Source organism: Magnolia sinica, chromosome 14, assembly GCF_029962835.1.
Source record: "Magnolia sinica isolate HGM2019 chromosome 14, MsV1, whole genome shotgun sequence".
NCBI classification, from domain to species: Eukaryota; Viridiplantae; Streptophyta; class Magnoliopsida; order Magnoliales; family Magnoliaceae; genus Magnolia; species Magnolia sinica.
The window spans coordinates 13230085-13250363 of NC_080586.1; the positions used below are offsets into that span (position 1 = coordinate 13230085).

The following is a 20279-nucleotide window of genomic DNA, read 5'->3' on the forward strand; positions in this document are numbered from 1 at the left end:
CTGAAATTATTTGTCTGAATAAATGAAAGGTGTGAATATAAGACGTAAATCATATTTGGCCCACAGAACTTAGGGCCTGTTTGGGCGGTGGGATTAGAAGGGATTAGATGGGATGAGATTCAAAAAACATAATTATTACGGATGACAGGGATTGTTCCCTATTGCCATTTGATAAGATTAATGCCATGTTTTGTTGGTAATACGCTGGTACATTGAATGGAAATACCCACCATCATTTGAAATTATTGAGAATAACACACATGTGTTATATGTAAGCTGCTCATTTGTTTCGTAACCTCATTTTATGGCATGGGCCTAAAAATGAGGTAGATCCAAAACTTATGTAGACCCAAAGAAGTTTTCAACTATAAGTATTCAATCCCTATTACTTTCTATAGTGGGGTCCACTTGAGCTTTAAATTTACCTGTTTGTTGGCCCATGCTCTAAAATAATCCTGATAAATGGGTGGACGGTGTGGATATAGCCCACACATCATGGTGGGACCTACACAACTTGTTAACATTGAGTGAAATTGGTACGGACCAATGCAATTCCATTTAATATAATTCCAAGCCTTCCCATTCTTTCCAAACATGAGTGGAATTGGCACAGAACCAGGTGAATCCCGTCCCACCTAATCCCTTCTAATCCCACCGCCCAAACAGGCCCTTAGTGACGTCAACCCGCGTCAGGCACACGACGAAATTCGCTCCCCGAAAGCCATGCGCGTCTACTCGCACGAGTAAGAAACTTAAGAATCTTGCTCACATACAAAAGGAGCAGGGGCCTAGGTAGGTAGACCATGCCATTCATGTCCCGGGGGCCCACAAAATGGGTCCCAGCTTCAATTTAGGTGGACCGTATAGGAAGATGGGATGGGGACCGCGAAAAGTAGTTGGCCAACCGTTCCCACACTTAGTTTATACGTGTGGCCCATTTGATGAACGGATCTAGGCCCTTCTATTAAACTACCCAGATTGAGTGGCTTGTCTGATGAACGGTCAAGATCTCCAATACGTGTACTAATTCTGGTGCGTGTGCCCACCCCTAGATCCTTCTAATCCTACTCGATCGACTAGCTTCGTCCATTTCTCAACTCAAAGAAAGGAAGCCGCTAGAGTTGCCGTCAAACAGGCACAACCAACCTCTCTCTCTCTCTCTCTCTCTCTCTCTCCCTCTCTGCGGAGGAGGCGCAGTTTATTATCCTACACTCCTCCCCTCTCTCTCTCTCTCTCTCTCTCTCTCTCTCTCTGCAGAGGAGGCGCAGGTTATTATCCTACACCATCTCTCTTTCTCGATCCGATCTCGATCTCCAGGTACGCCTCTCTAAATCATGTACTTTTAATTTCTCCTTCTCTGATTCAATCAATATCATCAGATCCGTCCATATCGAAATCCAAAAAACCATGAATTCCAGACCCAACTCTTCCCAAACCCCATCCTCCTTCAACAACTACCAATTCGATTTCGGCCTCACCTCAAACCGCTCATCCTCCACCGTCCGACCTCTCAAAGATCAAAAGAATCCACCCCTTAACACGCCCCATTCCTTCTCCACATCATCATCATCATCTAGACCGGTCTCCTCCTCCTCCTCCTCGTCGTCGTGGGCCCCAAACAAACCCGCATGGACACACCAACCATCTCCGGCTCACCAACCGAAACCCACCCTCTCGAACCCGACTTCCATGGTCGGTGACATCTTCGGCAAGAGCTGGGCTTCCACCGGCCCGTCTGGCTCTGTGACCCATCTCGGAATTCCCGCGAAGAACCCAAATCTGTTTGGCGATCTTGTTGGTACAGCCCTTGGGCAAGGTAAGGCAGCCGTGAATGCCCCACTGAAAGATGCCGGCCCTCCCAGGAATTCATATTCAATGGGGAATCTGGCAGATACGCTGCCGAAATCGAATGATCCAAATAAAAATAGCGGTTGGGGATCCTCCGAGAATCTGGGCAACTATAGTTCTGTGAGTAATGATAAGAGGAGCGGGAATTTTGCCGGTCCTGCTATGAAATCCGGTGGATCAACAAATTCGAGCAAGGACCCGTTTGAGTCTTTGGCAGATCTCGGATCGAAAAAGTCACAGCCCATGATGGGAAATTCTTCACTCAGTAGGAATAGCAGTGGCGATGAATATTTCAGTGCATTTCAAAATGCCCCGAAAACAACAAATTCAATTCCAACTCCTCCCATGAACAATACCAACGTATCAAACTCTGGTTCTTTTCCAAAAATGGATGATTTTGGTATGCCGAAGACCCAAGATAAGCAGCCTGTTGCTCCCCAATCGAAGGGCATTGATCCCCTCGACATGTTATTTTCATCATCGGCATCTGCTTCTGCTTCCACAGCTGCAGCTGAAGGGTCTGGAAATCAGCCATTTTCTGAGGTCGATGATTGGGGTCTGGATTCGGAGTTTGGTGGTAATGATGCGGGCGGTACAATTGAGCTTGAAGGGCTTCCACCCCCACCTGCTGGGGTGACGGCTTCAATCGCTAAAAATAAGGGATTGGATAATCACAAGCAGGGGCAGTATGCTGATGCTATAAAATGGTTGTCTTGGGCGATAGCGCTTCTTGAGAAAGCTGGTGATGAGTCTGCAGCTGTAGAGGTTTTGTCCTGCAGGGCTTCATGTTATAAGGAAGTTGGGGAATATAAGAAGGCAGTCAGTGACTGTTCAAAGGTAACACTCATTTCATCTTCTTTTTGATTTATTTGAGCTCTTTTAATCAATAGCCCTCATTTTATATTCATTTATTATTATTTTTTGAGAAATGCAGTGGCAATTTACCTCACATTTGTCAATGCGTGATGCAAACAAATGGCCACACATGCCAATTGATCAAGATTTGCAGAAAAGGCCCGCATCTCATGCTTCGCACGTGTGTACAAGAAAAGGACCACCTTCCTTTTTTAGCCCATCACGACTTCCCATTTCTTTCAAATTTCTAGATTATGAAATTTGCTCTTTCTTTTATATATTTATTTTTAGGTAGGTAAGAATTTTAAATATTTTCTTATCTAAGTATCTTCTTATTTTAGGCATTTTCTTAATTATAGAATGTTTTGTTACTTAGGTGCTTTCTTATTTCATAGATTTTTAGATTTCATATCTTTTATTATAGATTGTAAGGTTGATTATAAATAGCACCTAGACAAGCTGATTAATATTCCCTTTACGAAATTTTCTTATTCTCTACGGTAGCTGTTGAAGGGGGGGAAAGTGATATTTAGTTCTAGACTGGAGGACTATTGAGCTTTCTCACAGTCTTGCATCTGTGATCTCTAGCAGGATCTTTCCCACAATCTCTTTTATTTCTTATTGATTTATTTGCTTTCCCTTTTGGGTTTGCATCAAATTGGAATCAGAGCAAGTTCTACTCTTGGGAAACTGGAAAAAAAGTAGAAGGATGTCATGGATATGAAGATGTTCTCATGTGTCGTGCAATTATCACTATTCGGACTCCAATGCCTTTCCATATTCATTGCGCTATTCTTATCCGAATTACTTCGATGATCAAGATTGGCATTCATATTGTCTTGAGTCATACCCATTTTCATATGTGCCTTGTGGTGATTCCTTTCAACACCCCTCCCCATATGCTGGTTATCCAAAAGCATCCTATCGCACAGAAATGTCAGTGACGCCTACGAATATTGAAAAGATGCATAAAGAGAACTTGCAGGAGGTCAAGAAGGAGCTTAAAGCATCGAAGGAAGATATTGCAAATGAATTCAATTAACTCAAGGAGTTCGTGAGAGCTTACTTTGAGCCCTTGATTGAACAGGAAAAGCTTTATGGGCTTCAATATGTTTTATCTAGCATTCTAAGGAATGACGTGGTTATGGATAGTGTGGCAACTCAAAAGGAATCTTTCTTTGGATTGGTTGATGGATCTATGGTCATATCGGAGAAAATTCAAGTAAAACCAAAAGATCAGTTGATGGATGATCCAATTAAGGAGATTGAAGGTTTGACATATATGGACGATTCGATGGTCAAAGAGATAGATAGTGCTACAATCATAGCAGCAAAATCCATAGAGGTCAACACGATAGTACCATCTCAATATCAATCAAGGTATGCAAATTGAAAGCGGACTATGATGAACGGGTCACAATCGACGTCTAGAACGTGGAGGACCAACAAGAAACAAAAGAAAAGATGGTTCGTGTTTCAACACCATATTATGCACCAGTTACCCGTTAGGTGTGTATGTCTCCACCATCAACTACCATCGAAGCGGAAGAAGATGCGCTACAAACGAGGATTTTCGCAGGAGATTATGACTACCAATTTAAACTCCAGGACGAGTTGTTTTTGAAGCCGGGTGGAATTGATGCAGCTAAATGGCCACACGTACCGATTGATCAAGATTTGAAGAAAATGCCCGCATCTCATGCCAGCACGCTTCGCACGTGCGTACAAGAAAAGGACCACCTTCCTTTTTTAGCCCATCACCACTTCCCATTTCTTTCAAATTTCTAGATTAGGAAATTTGCTCTTTTTATATCTTTATTTTTAGGCAGGGAATAATTTTAAATATTTTCTTATCTAAGTATCTTCTTATTTTAGGCATTTTCTTAATTATAGAATGTTTTGTTCCTTGGGTGCTTTCCTATTTTATAGATTTTTAGATTTCATATCTTTTATTACAGATTGTAAGGTTGATTATAAATAGTACCTATGGCCAATGGAATAAGACAACCTGATTAATATTCTCTTTATGAAATTTTCTTATTCTCTACGATAACTGTTGAGGGGGGGGAAGTGATCACTAGTTCTAGACTAGAGGACTGCTGAGCTTGCTCACAGTCTTGCATTTGTGATCTCTAACATTCGGCTAGAGGATTGTTGGATCTTTCCCACAATCACTTTCTTTTCTTATTGATTTATTTGCTTTCCCTCTCGGGTTTGCATCAATGTGGCACTTGTTTTTCTCTACTTTTCAATCAATTTTATTTCAATCTTCACAAAAGAAGTTGCATTTTTGTGCTAGATCAAAGTTTTACATCAGGTAGACCACAAAGTATATATGTTGTGGCCTATCATCAAGTGGGTCACATGTTTATGAATGAAATGGACGATTAAAATGATTTTTTTTTATTTTTTTGAAATTTGATATGGTTAAAAATTATTTGTTGGGGTCAAAAGAAAAAAAAAAAAAAACTCCATTTCCAGCCAAAGAAGATCACAAATCTGAAGTCAACACAACTCTTCACAGGTTTCCAGCTTCTAATAATTTGGACAAATTGTATATCTTTTGATGCCTCCAATTTCAATGAATTTACACACCAAAAGCAATATAAAAGCAAGGGATTGAGAAAATAGAAGTCTTGTGGAGGTCCCCCCATGAATAGAAAGTACTAGAGGAGTCTCATACCATGCTTTCTAGAAGAATCACTCTTCTAGGGTTTCTTTCCCATGTCAAGAGACGATAAAGATGGCTTTCATGCCATTTAACAACTCATACATTTATTCTTAGGTCTCCATGCATGGCTGTGTGTGCGCGCGCGTGTGGGAAGTGGTACTATTAGGTCATGCTCTGTGGGCTCACTGTGATATGCATCACATATCACTGGGTAGAGTTCGACCTCATGGGAGACCTCGTAGTACCTATATATATATATAAATGCGAAAGCCGAAATAAAGATGTATTAGAAGTGATAAATAAAGAGTACTAGTCAAGGATATTGACACCGATGAAAGGTGGAAAAGCTATTTTCTGAACTTGTTAAATGACAACCACTCTGAGAGCATATGAATAGAAGGAACCATAAACTCAAATGATGTTTGAGACTGTAGATGTTATCATAGGATTAGTATATTTGAAGCGCAAGAAACTTTGAGAAAGATGAAAACTGGAAAGCCCTTGGACCAATTGGCATAACAATAGAGGTTTGAAAATGTATGGGATATACTAGGTTATTTTGGTTGATAAAGTTGTTCGCCAAGAGTGTAAGATTGAAAAAAAAAATCTAGAAAAATGGAGGAAAAGCACTGTGATACATATTTATAAGAATAAATGAGAGAGAGAGAGAGCTGTACTAACTATCACGGGATCAAACTTATGAGCCATACTATGGAATATTGGGACAGAGTGATTCAGCAAAGACTAATGAGGCATGAGACAAACGTATTAGAAAATCAGTTTGGTTTCATGCGAGGGAGGTCTATCACTAAGGATATTTTCCTAAGACAATTGATAGAGAAATATAGGGAGAGGAGGAAGGATCTCTACATGATCTTTATTAACTTAGAGAATTCATATGATAGTGTCCCTAGTTACTCTGGTGGGTGTTGGGAAGGAAAGGAATTTCAAGAGGATACATTGACATGATTAAGAATATGCATGAGGAAGGATAACAAATGTGAGGATCACTAGTGGAGACAATTGAGTTCACAATTATTGCAGGCTTGCACCAAGAGTTGGCATTGATCTTGTACCTTTTTGCATTGGTTATAGATGAATTAACGCACCCTAGCGTGGAGATACGGTGCGTCCTTGGAATCACACCAAGATGCCCCCACATCATGCACCCACCCCGGTGAGAAGACTCGAACACTAAGCTCCCGCTTTGATACCATTTTGATAGCGAACAACTGACCAACGCACCAAAAGCTCCAAAGGTGATGGGGAAGGATCGATTTTTCCCTATATGTAGGTCCTCCCAGGAAAACTTAGGCGAGACCTCTTCGTGGGTTACCCCCAAATTGCACAAGTTCCTGAATTGCAGTCCCACAATGAGTCCTACCTGTGGCCATTCTGCATCTCACAGACCCACCTCGTGGTCCACCCCACCCCAGTATGGAGATATGGTGCATCCTTGGAGTCACATCAAGATGCCCCAACATAAGAGGCATTTGCAAGAGAAGAGATCCCACGGTTTATGTTGTTTGTAAAGGTTTTGATTGAATTTGAAATATGAGGGAGGATGTAAAACACAAAGCTAGATTTATGGAGGGGTGCTTCAGAATCTAAATGATTTAAAATTGGTCAGACTTAAGTACAATACATAGAGTGCAATTTTAGTAACAAAAGGATTGAAAACTATGAATATTTAAGATACATGAATAAGGTTTAGATTGAGACCCTTGATTTGGCCTAGATCTTGAATTGAGATGAACTCATTTTTAGGTGTCTGCCAAACAAAGCCTTAGATGATGATGATGATGCAGTGGACCCTTGATTTGGCCCATATCTTCAATCGGGATCCTCGATTTGGTTTAGATCTTCAATAGGGACTCAGATTGGCCTAATCTTCGATCTGGCAATGGTGGAACCACATTTGGGTCCTTTTATGAGCCACCCAGGGATACAAGGGACGAAAAGAAAAAGAAAAGGAAAGCTGAAATTTAAACCTCACTGGCTTATTTTTGGTTCAGGGCTTGTTTGATTGATGCTCATATCTTGTACAATTGATGGACATTCTAGATTATCTTCATGCATTGATGTGGCCCCATCATGGCTGGGACCGTGCAGAAAAATCAGCGATAGGATGAGGTAGAGAAAATCATTCGTAATTGTAAAGAGTAAGTTTAGACCATCCAATTTGTAGTGTTCCTCTTGTGGAAGATTAGCACCATCAGTAAAATGAATTTTTAAAAAAGAAAAAAAGAAAAAGCGTAATGCCCTGAAATTCGGGGGTCGAGCACAACTCAGCTCCCGAGTTTTAAAACATCACTCATGCAATATTTGTAATGATGAATGTATGTTGTCTATATTAGTGCATAACTCATGAAGTAGATTAAGCCAAAACTGCAAACATAATCCAGGGATAGGTGAAAGACGCAAGTAGAAGACTAAAGAAATACATGTGTATATGTGTAAGTCCCTGTGATATGTATGCTCTACCAGGTCATAAATACAAGTGTTTGTCTCAAAAGATTAGTCCGCACCTTAAACTAGAAAGTGCGCAACAGATCTGATTCAGACGATAAGTCTTCGTCAACGGCGACTAGATAACCTAAGGCATGAATAAAATGAGCTACATGAACACTTAGACTATTCTAAGCTCTAAAACAGGCTAAGGTTTGATTGACTTACCCAAGAATGAACTTAGAATCGCCGGAATAACGATTCAGATGTGATGGTTTAGGTACGCAGAGTAACAGGGAAGAGTCTCAAGATGATTCACCAACTTCTCTCTCACTTTCTCTCTCTTTTCCTCTCTCTCTCTCAGCTAGGGTTTAGAAAATTCGTATGGAGATGAGAGTGAGGGTTTTAAGGTCTTTATATAGGCCTAAACTTGATGGAAATAGCCCTAGGTCCAAGGTGTACTTAGGTTATAACCAATTCAGGTCTATTTCGATCCAACGGAGCACTTCTGGTGGTCCCTTTTCCACATGCGGTTGGACTTAAGCTCACTGACCATGGATCTAGGTCAGGCTGAGTTTTTGGACCAATTGGATTTTCAGATCAGCTGTGGCGGACCAGTTTCAATTCAACGGTCACCAAAACTCGATCAGGTCCACCGGCACTTTGACATGTGTGGGCCATCCTTCCTGATCCGAGGGTGAATTTGGGTCAGATTCCAACGGTCAGAATGCTTAAAATCGGCGTGCAAGCGACACGACTCAGACTTCATAAATTCATAATTAATTTCTCACTTTTCTCACACTCTTTATTCCGGACTCAAGCAAATCATCTCAGGACATCATCTGGACTTGATTTTTGAGGTGATTATCAAGCCCAACAAGGTGATCATAATGGTCTAAGATTATCGCTATCGGACTGTCGACGCGCGGTCCAGGTCCCGAGAGCAACTGGATTTAGCGTTGAATCCTAGATTTCAGGGTAACATAGCGCTAACGATTCTACAGGTTTTGGGTCTTGCAGATCAAATTTAAAGTGATTGGTGCTAATTTCACAAGCAATCGAGTTTAACGTTAATTAACCCACATTTATCTTCTAAAGAATTTGAGGTAGTACTCGGGTCTTTGCACGACATTTTCCGGGTCATTACAAAAAGAAAAAAGAGAGAGAGAGAGAGAGAGAGAGAGAGAGAGAGAGAGAGAGAGAGAGAGAGAGAGATTATGAATTAGAGAGGGAGAGAGGTAAAATGCAAAAAAGCAATGGTGTTAAAATAGAATTGCAAAGTGGAGGGAGGAATGATTACTATGGATGGTGGGTAGGGTGGTTAGAATTTTATTTTTTTTAATTTTTTTTAAAATTTTTTTAAAGAGATCTTATAGTTTTCGAAACTACACTATTTTTTAGGGGAAGTTTTTTAACCAACCATGAATAAAAAAGAGGCGTGGGAGGTAGAGAGAGATATGTGGAGATGCCAAGGACCCCCTAAAAGCTAAATGCTTATGTAACCTGAGTAGGTACATAGGGTTTGCGTAGTTGGTGCTAATGTTCGTGAAATGATTTCATGTGCATGAGATCCATCCCATCGATCAGGTGCACCATCCCGTGTTTGGATTTGATCCTGCTCCCAAATTCAGGTTGGGTACACCTAGAAAATAGTGTGAAATCATTCCTAAAACCTCTAAATTCATGTTTTGGTGCACCTGAAATTTTGGAATAGCTTATTTGTTGCCCGCCCTATCTGGGTGATGGATGTCAGATGAATGGATTGGATGGTATATCAAAACCACATTGGGTCCAAACACAATTAATGATGGGCTTCCCCATCTCGGCTGTTCCTTATGGTATGGCCTGCCTGAATTTTTCATTCACCTGAATTTTGAATTCCAGAGTGAACATGAGGCGGCAAATTTAATGGAAGGAATGAATCTTGTGCATGTTCTCCCCATGTGGCACATGGTGAGTGGTAGGGGTGATGCCTAAAATTAGGAAGGTTTGTATCCTTAGTGTTATCTATATGCTGGAGGAAAGAGGGAAAAACTGGGGGAAAAAAAAAAAAAAAAAACAACAACAACAACAACATGGGGACATAGGCATGGACGCCAGCCAAGGGTTTGTGTATGGTGCCCACCATGTTGTTCATGTTCCATCCAATTCATTCTTCAAGTGAGCCTCTCATCAAGATGAAACTATAAAAAATCACCCCAATCTAAGTCTCAAATGGGCCACACAATGTGAAGTTAGAGATTTTGGTTGTCACTTTACCTTGTTGCTGTGGTGTGGCCCACATGAGTTTTGATCTGATTGATGTTTGAGATATATGATGTAGGAGAAGGATCACCTGATGGACGGAGTAGCATAGTGGACGGTGGGCCCCACACATCTTTGGTGACCTATCCTAAAATGCCCCCACTGGATCACCAACATAGACATTGTGCAGCAACTGAATTGTCTCTTCATCTCTGAATGCTAGAAAAATTAAAAGAGAATTTAGAAAAAAAAATTGAAGAAAAATAAAAAGAAATGAGAAGAGGGCTGCCACGCAGGCAGCCCTTGTCTGAAACCCTATTTCCCTTCTAGTATCTAGATCTGGTTCTGCATTAGGATTGACCAGCTGTCCACGGCCACATTTGGCATACATATGTGGCCCATGGATTGACTAGGCTAGCTTGATTTTTGGGGCTGTAGAACACATGGTGAGATCCACCTGATTAATGGCCTTGATCTTGCATGCTCATGCCACATTGCAATGTGGGGCTAGGGTGGGGAAGGCTTGGTATGGTTCTTTGTTATGGAGGTTATTTTAGTTTCTTTAGCTGTACGCTTATTCGCCAAAAGGAATATCTAGGCATGCTGCTTATCTTGGAAAAGAATTAATGTTGGATATTGTTTTTACAGATACTTGAAAATGATAGCGCAAATGTGTCGGTGCTACTTCAGCGTGCGCTTTTGTATGAAAGTTCTGAGAAATACAAACTTGGGGCGGAGGATCTGAGGGCAGTTCTGAAGATTGATCCAAGTAACAGGCTTGCAAAAAGCACCATCCATCGGTTGGCTAAGATGGCGGACTAGATTTTTTTGGTGTTATTTCTTTCAGTAATAATTCTTTTGTCTTTTCTTTAGGCATGTGGTGCATATGAAATGCATCTTGTTTCCCTTTTCCTATAGCTTGTATGTGTGGGAAATAACCATTTTATTGCTCAGACATGGGTTATGCATGGGACCCTTTTGCCTTCAAGGAAAGATTTTACTTGTAATGTCATGAATGTTGTATTCAACTTGTATTGTTGGCTTTGTCGGTTCTGTTGGTGATTGCACATTCGATTGTTCTTTTTGACACGTGTATAATTCAATTTCAGTTTATAAGTTCGCCATTCTTTGTTCTTGTGATGTTCTATTTGGAAAGAATGCTGTAGGAAACTGTCGATTTGATATTTAGACATAATATTGAGAAAGGTTGATAGAGATTTACTTCTCACTCCTAGACTTTGATGAACTTTACCATGAGTAGACATAGCCTGTCTGCCTTCTTTCTTCCTTGTCATTTAATGCTCTTAAACAATAAGCTTGTCGAGCCAAGAACTGCCTTCTATTACTACATATTCTTTGAGATGCTATATTGTACTTTAATGCGTCTAACAACCAGATGGTCTTGGCAGATCACCTTGCCAACCACAGGGTAGAACTAAGCCACTTGCTCTCTTTGTATTTCTCTGGAAATTGCATTGCTATGTAATGAGGGAATTTAAGACCTTTCCTGAATTTGGCTTTCTGCAATGTTCTCCTTAATTATTATTTACTAATGAAAAAGTATTTAAGTGAAATCCATGAAACTACTAATTCTTGAACGTGGAATGAAGTTTAAGAGCTGAGTTTTGGTGGTTTGAAATTTTGTATGTAAATACTATATAGATTATCTCCAATTATATGATACACATATTACAGCCAACATCTTCGATAGCTACATAGACAAATAAATTTCTAATGCAACTCTGAAAAACTCTAAAACCCCAAATGACAGAAGCAGTTCTTTCATAACATAAGTATCACAAGTGGAATTGTTGTCATGACATTGGGCTTGCCAGGGGCACTCCTGCCCCTCATCTGTCGGGATCAAGTTTTCTGAAGCCTTGGCTGGCATACCCACCAAGTTTTAGCATTGTCGTCTCTGCCATCATCATCTCCTTGTTAACAACACCCATCAAGTTCTAGCATTGTCAGCTCTGCCATCTTCATCTCCTTGTTAACAACACCAACACCATGATCTCTCAGTCATTTTGCTTCTGCATCTTCCATGACCCAACATTCTCCCAACCCACCATCTCTTCATGTCCTCGTGGTCAGCAGGGGTAATGATGCCCTTCGACCCCAACCTCTTCTTTATGTCATATGAAGTGGGTGAATTATCACTCTATCTCCATTGTACACAACTAGCAATTGGTTCTAGGAGAGTCTTGAAGCCCCGTTTGGTAGTTGCAATGAGTTCATCTCATTTTAGTTTGCTGTAATTATGTTTTAGAGATCAAGATCGCTAATACATAATGAGTTCATATTAATTGTGATTGTGTACTAGAGATCAATATCTCTAATACATAATTACTGTGAATGAAAATGAGATGAACTCAATTTTAGGGGTCTACCAAACAGGGCCCTGTGCGTAGGGATTTGATAGGACATTAGAAGGGATCTCCAATGTTGTTTAGAGGTGTATAGAGAATTTTCAAAGTGTGCATGCTTATCAATGGAGGGTCTGGATTTTATCCACTCTGCATCAATGATGGGTGCTGATTTTAAGTGTTCAGGGGCATTCCTACCATTTCTTTTGCATGCTAGTAGCCCATCACCCTTTCTCCCCCATTTGCCCCTGCATAAAGCCCACCTGTACCTGATTCCTAATACACCGCTTGCGTGCTATTGTTGTATTGGGTTGAAGTGCAAGTTTCATGGGCCTGGACTAGGGTTGAGCTCATGGTAGCGTAAGAATGGTTTTCTAATTTGCAAAATCTCTATGAATGTGGTTACTGTACTGTTTGCTTGGTTATCTAGTTCTTGCTTTATGCAATGTATGCATCTGATTCTCTTTCACAGTGTTTTCGGTCTTATTCTTGGCTCTGGGAATCCAAATATATAGTGTACAATGGAGTGTGAACATGCACCCATGCCTCAGTAGTAGACAAAGCCTGTTTCAACACTGAGGTCATGGGTTCAAGCCCATATTACCTATATATATATATATATATATATATATATATATATATATATATATATATATAACCAAAAAAAAAAGAAAAGAAAAAAGAAAAGAAGAAAGAAAGTCTAAAGATGCCCTAGAGGAACTTTAGCATTGATCTCAGGAAGGTTGTAAAAGAAAAATGGGTGGTTGAAAAAGGTCCCAAATAGTCCAAATTCAGCATGCATGGCTCAGTGGAGGGTACAACCCTATGTGTAACCTTTAAAACATTCCGAACATTTCTAAGCTGCCCATCTGTTTCAAGCATCTGTGAATAGGAAAAAAAGAGTCCAAAGGTGGGTGACCCATCTCCACTAATATATATATATATATATATAGGGAAAAGGTACTATGCGCTCGACCTCACGAGCCCGTCCCATGAGGTCGAGCTGTGTGGGCCCCACCGTGATGCGTTTCGAACATCTACCCCATCAGTCAGATGCACCATTCCATCGTGGGCCTAGGTCTCAAAAATCAAGTCAATCCGTGACTTGTGTGGGCTACACCACATACAGAAGTGGGGAGGGGCCGTGCACCATTAAAACATTCATAATCATTTTTTGGGCCCACCAAGATGTGGTTTGCAAATCCATCCCATCCATTATGTGTGTCCCACTTGGATGAGGGTTCAGACCAAGTTTCAGCAACATTCAAAACTCAGGTGGGCCCCACCAAGTGCTTTTATATGTTTTAACGGTGCCTTCATGTTTTATATGTTTTAACGGTGTCTTCACATGATTTTAGATGGTATGGCCCACCTGAGTTCCATATACGGCTGATTTTTGGGATATCCCATAATTTAGAGGGGACCCATCAAATGCACGGTGTTGATGGTCGACACGCATCACGGTGGGGCCCACACAGCTCGACCTCATGGGAGCTTATCGTGAGGTCGAGCGCATAGTACCTGTTCCCATATATATATATATATATATATATATATATAGTATTGTGGCCCATATGAGTTTTAGATCCGCTTTTTTTATTTTATTTTAATTTTTTTAATGATTTCCCAATATGATTGAGTGTAGAAGACGTGCGCAGTGGATGTCACATAGCGATAATGGTGGCCCCCACAAAACCTTTGGTGTAGGAGCTCACCGATGCTTCGTCTCAGTGTTGGCTACATGCAAAAAAGAGAATGGGTTATTCGCCTGAAATAATTAAAATGACAAAAATTATCTAATAAATTTATAGGTGGTGTGCTCCCACATTTCTAAAAGAGAAGAAGAAGAAGAGAGCAAAAACCTACCTAAATAATAGGGTATTTGCAAATACCTGTGTAATTGGACGCTGTTATTGCTAATACCCATTTTTGGTTAGTGTTTTGTAGAAATTAAAAACTTTTTTGGCACATTTTGAGAAAATGATGAAACCCCCACCTTAAAACCTCTCTATAACTAAAAGAAAACTTCAGAAACCCTAAGTCCCATCGGCCCTTCCCGTGTCTCTATTAATCTCCGTGCTCCATCTCCTCTTTCTTCTTTCCTCTCCCTCCTTCCAGCTCTTTCTTTTGCTTACAGAGAGAGAGAGAGAGAGAGAGAGAGAGAGGCAGGAGAAGTTTTTTTTAGAGAAATTGATTTCCTTTGCCGTTCTTTTTCTCTTCCTCCAGATTTGGGGGAATTATTTCTGGCCCATCCATGTGATCCTCACCACTAATTTGATAGAATCATTATTTAAAAACTCGGGTATTAAACACATCCAAGTTGGAATCATCATTTCAACGGTTAATGATTTATTGATCCAAGCCGTCAATTTGTTGGGCCTCACGGAGGATGAACCATGAATGACAAACTCCAAGATTGAAAAATCTTAACCATCCATGTTTTGATTTTTCTAAGAGATCCGATGCTACAATTCTCTTTTAACGGTTGAGAGCCACAAATTCAAGGGTTTATGTTCTGCATGCGGCGAAAATTTTGTGGTATATCTCATATGGGTATTTTCATCATTTTCTAATGGCTACCGACTTTACGGAACTTATGAAAAACTAGCGGAAATTAACAATGTAGTTATTTGTAAACCATATGGTTTCATGCCAATATTTGCAAATGCCCTGTCATTGTCGTGGAAATATGCAAAAATGAATTTCTAATGGCTTACTGACTTCAAGAAAGTTATGAAAAACTAGCGGAAATTAATAATGTAGTTATTTGTAAACTATATGGTTTTATCTGAATATTTGCAAATGCCCTATCATTGATGTGGAAATATGCAAAAATGAAAGTTGAAACACCGCAAAACCTTTCAATTTAAAATTTCCCAAGAATGATATCATCTTGAATGCGTAGCTATGATTATCTTTAAATGAAGAAAATGGCAACAAAGATGTCGATTCCTATCCACAAGAAGGAAGTGGACTTAAGTTTTTGCCAGGGAATGATTTTTCTAAAGCCAATGCTTAAAATGGGAACGCAAACTCAAACCAAAACCCTACACCTATATTTTTAGACTTCCATCTTTGAAATATCTTAATTTTAATATCTACAATGTTATACTGGTAATGAAGTATATTGAATTACCACACTTCCTCTTAATAAATATGTCAAATCTACACCCTTCAGTCAAGTAGTTCCAGTGTAAGCCTTTTAATAATGTAATTCTTCTTAGGGAATGATATCAGAACAAATCTACAAGTAGACAAAAAATGATTGATCTCATTCTTTTATTATTTAAGAGTGTTGATCTGATCACAGTCAATCAGCTATATTTGATTTCACATGTGCGCGCACACAAACCCCAATACTACAATTGTGATGTACGATCTTCTTCTGACCCATTTGCATGACCCAATATTGGTTCGGCTACTTTCCCATTGTGATTCTAGCCTAGTTGAATTTGTGCACACGAATTTGAGAAAGCACGCCAAAGTAATATCACATCAACGTGACACACGGTGGACAATAATAAATAAGAGTTACCTATGGGACTAACTTACTCGCACAACAGCTTAATTAGAATTGATTTGTCACTTGTAGACAACTGATCTTGCAACAAGAAGTATGACACAATTCACACATCGTGAATAATCAAGCGTCCTATGCAATCATCAAATGAAATTGCTTATACAATTTGACTAGGCACAGCCTTTTGCGCCAATCTTTGTAAGATTTCATTTTCATTATCTAATAAATTAGGGTGGAGGTATGTTGCATCACTCCTGTTGTGCATACCATTATAATAGTCTACCCCATGCATCACTCCTGTTGTGCATACTATTATAATAGTCTACCCCATGCAAGAAGCAAACTAAGCCTTTAATGGGCAAATGTTGGTCATATCTCGGTCGATATGATGGCTAATCTGATTGATATCTATACATGTAAATTATAATCACATCCATGTATATGAACACAAACATTGAAAAATCTCAATATAATGCACTGGATAAATATGTACATATGTCAATTAATGGTGTTATAAGCTGCTCAAAGTCTAACAAAACCCCCTTTAAAACAAAATCCACCAGATATCGGCTACTGGCTCCCAACATTGGATCATTTCCCATGCTTTGATATCCAGACATTTTATGTTCTAAACAGGCAAATCCAAGTTCCAGCAGGAACAGAGTGGAAAAACATTGCACCACAATCATACTGGAAGCTTTTTTTTTTTTTTTTTGTTTTGTTTTGAAGAACCCATTTGTGATTCTGAACAGGGGAAGTTAGAAAAACTTTGGAAGAGTATTTGAAAAATCATAGAGATTGCATGACAAAATATGGCTGAGGAAAAGAACTGCTAGCCCCATTATCATCGACAGCAGCAAAAGCCTTGAAATCAAAGATGAACGGGCGGACATCTCCATTTCCATTATTGGAGTGCCCATTCCCTTCTCTTTCCCCATGATTTCCTTAGTCTCCCTTGCATTTTCGAGCTTACCATTTTCTTCATGTTCTTGATTTGTTCCTTTTACAACCTCACCATTGTTGGCCTTCTGAGCTTCTTTTTCACCCTTCTTTCCAGAAATCTCCACACGGGTTGTTTTCATCTCCCTTATCTCCAATGATTCAGCTGGCCAGATTGCTTCAGCATTCGAATCCATTGAAGAATCTCCTGTTCCATCTGAACCTTCTCCTTCTTTCTCCTCAACCGATTCTTCTTCGTCTTCTTCGTCGTCGTCGTCTTCTTCATCATCGTCATCGTCTTCTTCGTCATCATCATCGTCTTCTTCTTCCTGCACTGATACATCCTCTTTTACTACCCTCTCTTCTACATGGACAATCCTAGTTTCTTCTGGAATCTCCACACTCTCTTCAATTACAACTTCTGTTTCTACTAACGGCAGGTAGATAGGATCTTCCTTACTGTCAACAATTTTCATGCTTCCATTTTCAAGCACACCCAAATTCACACCTTCAACATCAATGGGAATTCCATTCTTATTACTATCATAATCATCAGCTTCTGGAGGACTCTTTTTCAAATTATCCAACACAGGCCCATGATCTTCAAAGGTGGGTGTCTGTTCTTCCCCATTGCTTTTCAAACCAAATTCCTTTTCCTACAAAAACCAGTAATAAATAGCTTCAAAACATAGAGAACTCAGCAACTACAATCAAACCACATAATACTTATGGGCTAAGACTGCTAGCCAGGTAAGTCAGGCTCGCAAGATACATACCCAGATCAGATTCTCAATCGTCACCGGTCCACGAGAACCGACCTGCGTCGAACAAATCCTCAACGCTTCTTTCTTTCTGTGGCAAAAATTTAATCATCAGTAGAACCATATATACACACATATACATCTATATAATCGATCAATTCTTAAAGAATTACCGTTGATCTTTTTCATCAGACAGCGATGGAATTTGAAGGAGAGATCGAAGTCCTTGAATATCTTCTTTATTCTTGGTGCAATTCACTTCTTCTAATGGATTTGCAGGTGGGTCTTTCTTAGATCTGTTGTTAGGTTTCCTTTTACTTTTGTTTTTGAAAACAGCTATCACAGCAGCAGCAGCTAAAGCTCCACCCAATACAAGAAATCCTCCAATCACAGCGTTTATATTCAGTTCTGTCTTCTTTCCTTGCTTCTTTCTTTGCACTTCAGCCATTTTCCTGTCTTTGAGCTTTTGGGAGATGTTTGGATGGCTTTTGAAGTAGAGATTGAAATGGGTTTTTGGGTCTGAAGAGAATCTGATTGGTGTTAAATCCGGAAGTCTTTGTGGGAACCGTTAGATGGTGTCCTATCTTATTAGAGATACAGTACGTAGCTCTGAAGAACTAAAAGAGGCTAGATCAATCTGTCCACGTTACACATGGCAGGTTGATGCATTAATCTGCACCATCCATCTAGTGGTACATATCATGGATAACCTATGTTTAAAAAATAATACATAATTAGACTATACTATCCATCACTTTTCTTACCTTTTTCAACCAAACCAATGGCTAATCTTGTCTTCTACTGTCTATTTAAAGGGCAGTGATCAGATGGATAAGATCATCTGATGAATGTTTTTTTAAATGAATTTTCCATCCACAGTACGGAAAACTGGATGGACGGTTCAGATTGATATGTCCCTCTGCCACATAGACGGTCGAGATATCTCTCTACCCTATTCCAATTCTACCAGCTCTACCATATCTTCCATCTCCGTTAAGGAACAGTACTGGGAGAGATTTTGGGTAACGGAAGATTCTTTCCTGGGCTTTTGGTTTTACTTTTTCAGCTCTGTTTGGCCACTCAATCTGAGCCGTTGGAATAAGTCCCCTTTTTTTATTCGTAAATCTTGTATGAAGAAATCTTCGATACTCTGTAAGAATGTGATAGTGGATGCACAGGCAATCGGTAATTATAAACGTCCAAATCATCTTACTAATTTAGATGGCTCGTTAATCACAACTTACCCATGTTTGATATTCTATTTGGCTCATAGGTGGATATTTGATAAACGTACTAAATGAGAAATAGCCAACGGCTGAATTTTCACTAATATGAAGTGTTTGACTTTTAGATGATGGACTATCATTCTAATCCTGCAATTTGTTTTTTTTTGTGTTGGGGGGGGGGGGGTACCAAGACCTCAAGTGTTGAAACGAGGTATCTCCACTCAGTCTGCCAGTTGAGCTATGGATCTGGGTCTAACTGGGGCTATTTAATTTGAATTAATCTATGCCACTCATACAATTTCTGAGTGCTCGCGTATCAACCATGTCACTCTACCAGAGTTCAAATTGCTCTCCATTTTCATAATAATGAAAGTCAAACGGTGGTTTGCTTCTATACATACTGACACACTGTATGAGGACACGCAGAGACTGTAGCCGTTGGATATGAGGGTCAAATTCAGTGATCTAAAATTTTAATCTGAAGAAATAAAATGATGCATTGGGCTTCCTAAAAAAATCATCATAATTGAAGATCATAAACTTCTGAATCAATGGCTTGCGAAGCAACGGTTAAAAAGGTGGTCCATATTCAATGGAAAATGTTGAATTATTAAAGTGGTAAACTATTCTAGTTGGAGAGTTTTGTTATTAATATCCTCCATCGTCAGTGAAGCCCATCTTTTAAACGGTTTGGATCAATGATCATGGCCCCAGATCCACCAGCTATATTACAAACTTAAAGTCAAGCTAACCTTCTTCCTTGTTGCTTCTGGTTGTCGTGGAGAGTAGGAATAAAAAGGAGATAGCATGTGCCTGTTGACTAGGGCTGTCAACAGGCCGGGCTCGGGATAGGTCTTAGTCCGGACTTTGAATTGTTTAGGGCCAGGCCATTGAGCTGGCCTTATTCAAAATTCTGATTTTCAGGCTCAAACCCAGCGCATTAATGACACCCCTACAATCTACGCACCCCGTTAAGCGTGCATACTTATATGGTATGGAATTACATTAGATAGAATTAACATTATTATTGCGTAATAACACTACAAGAAAAAGGGGCTTTAGCCTTGGTTCAAAACTGTGGCTAAATTGGTTAAAAACTGAAGCTAAAGCCTTTAGCCTCAGTTTTGCCTCGGTTATCCAAACCGGGGTTGAAACCTCGGTGGTTAAAGGCTTTAGCCTCAATTTTAGCAACCGAGGCTAGATTGACTTTTATGGCCTCGGTTCTTCAAGTGAGGCTAAAAACCTTTTTAGCTTCAATTTTCTCGAAATGAGGCCAAATCAAAATTTTAGCCTCCATTATTTTCAACTGAGACTAAATCCAAATTTTAACCTCCATTGCTTCCAACCGAAGCTAAATCATTTTTAAGCTTGGTTCTCAACAACCGAGGCTAAAGCCTTTAG

The 20279-nt window shown here is 39.8% G+C and overlaps 2 protein-coding genes and 1 long non-coding RNA gene across 3 annotated transcripts; 2 read left to right on the plus strand and 1 right to left on the minus strand.

Moving 5' to 3' along the window:
- The first annotated feature begins 1211 nt into the window (after positions 1 to 1211).
- On the plus strand, positions 1212 to 11185 carry LOC131226301 (uncharacterized). The gene is made up of 2 exons (XM_058222108.1): positions 1212 to 2685; positions 10715 to 11185. The coding sequence occupies exons 1-2, from the start codon at positions 1408 to 1410 to the stop codon at positions 10886 to 10888; spliced, it is 1452 nt and encodes a 483-aa protein (XP_058078091.1). The 5' UTR covers positions 1212 to 1407; the 3' UTR covers positions 10889 to 11185.
- Positions 3300 to 10340, plus strand: LOC131226302 (uncharacterized). The gene is made up of 2 exons (XR_009161711.1): positions 3300 to 7629; positions 9027 to 10340. It is a non-coding gene; the product is annotated as an uncharacterized LOC131226302 (long non-coding RNA).
- Positions 11186 to 16394: 5209 nt separating the features above from the next.
- On the minus strand, positions 16395 to 18210 carry LOC131225581 (uncharacterized). Its single transcript, XM_058221131.1, has 3 exons — positions 17826 to 18210; positions 17668 to 17743; positions 16395 to 17547 (listed from the first exon to the last, which is right to left on the minus strand). Exons 1-3 carry the CDS (start codon positions 18098 to 18100, stop codon positions 16711 to 16713), a joined length of 1188 nt encoding a protein of 395 aa, XP_058077114.1. The 5' UTR covers positions 18101 to 18210; the 3' UTR covers positions 16395 to 16710.
- Between the last annotated feature and the right edge of the window lie 2069 nt (positions 18211 to 20279).

Coding starts and splice junctions, on each gene's coding strand:
- LOC131226301 (XM_058222108.1), top strand. CDS start 1,408: ATGAATTCCAGACCCAACTCTTCCCAAACCCCATCCTCCTTCAACAAC. Junction 2,686..10,714: donor CAGTCAGTGACTGTTCAAAG/GTAACACTCATT, acceptor TTGTTTTTACAG/ATACTTGAAAATGATAGCGC.
- LOC131225581 (XM_058221131.1), bottom strand. CDS start 18,100: ATGGCTGAAGTGCAAAGAAAGAAGCAAGGAAAGAAGACAGAACTGAAT. Junction 17,744..17,825: donor TCTGATGAAAAAGATCAACG/GTAATTCTTTAA, acceptor TTTTTGCCACAG/AAAGAAAGAAGCGTTGAGGA. Junction 17,548..17,667: donor CGATTGAGAATCTGATCTGG/GTATGTATCTTG, acceptor TGGTTTTTGTAG/GAAAAGGAATTTGGTTTGAA.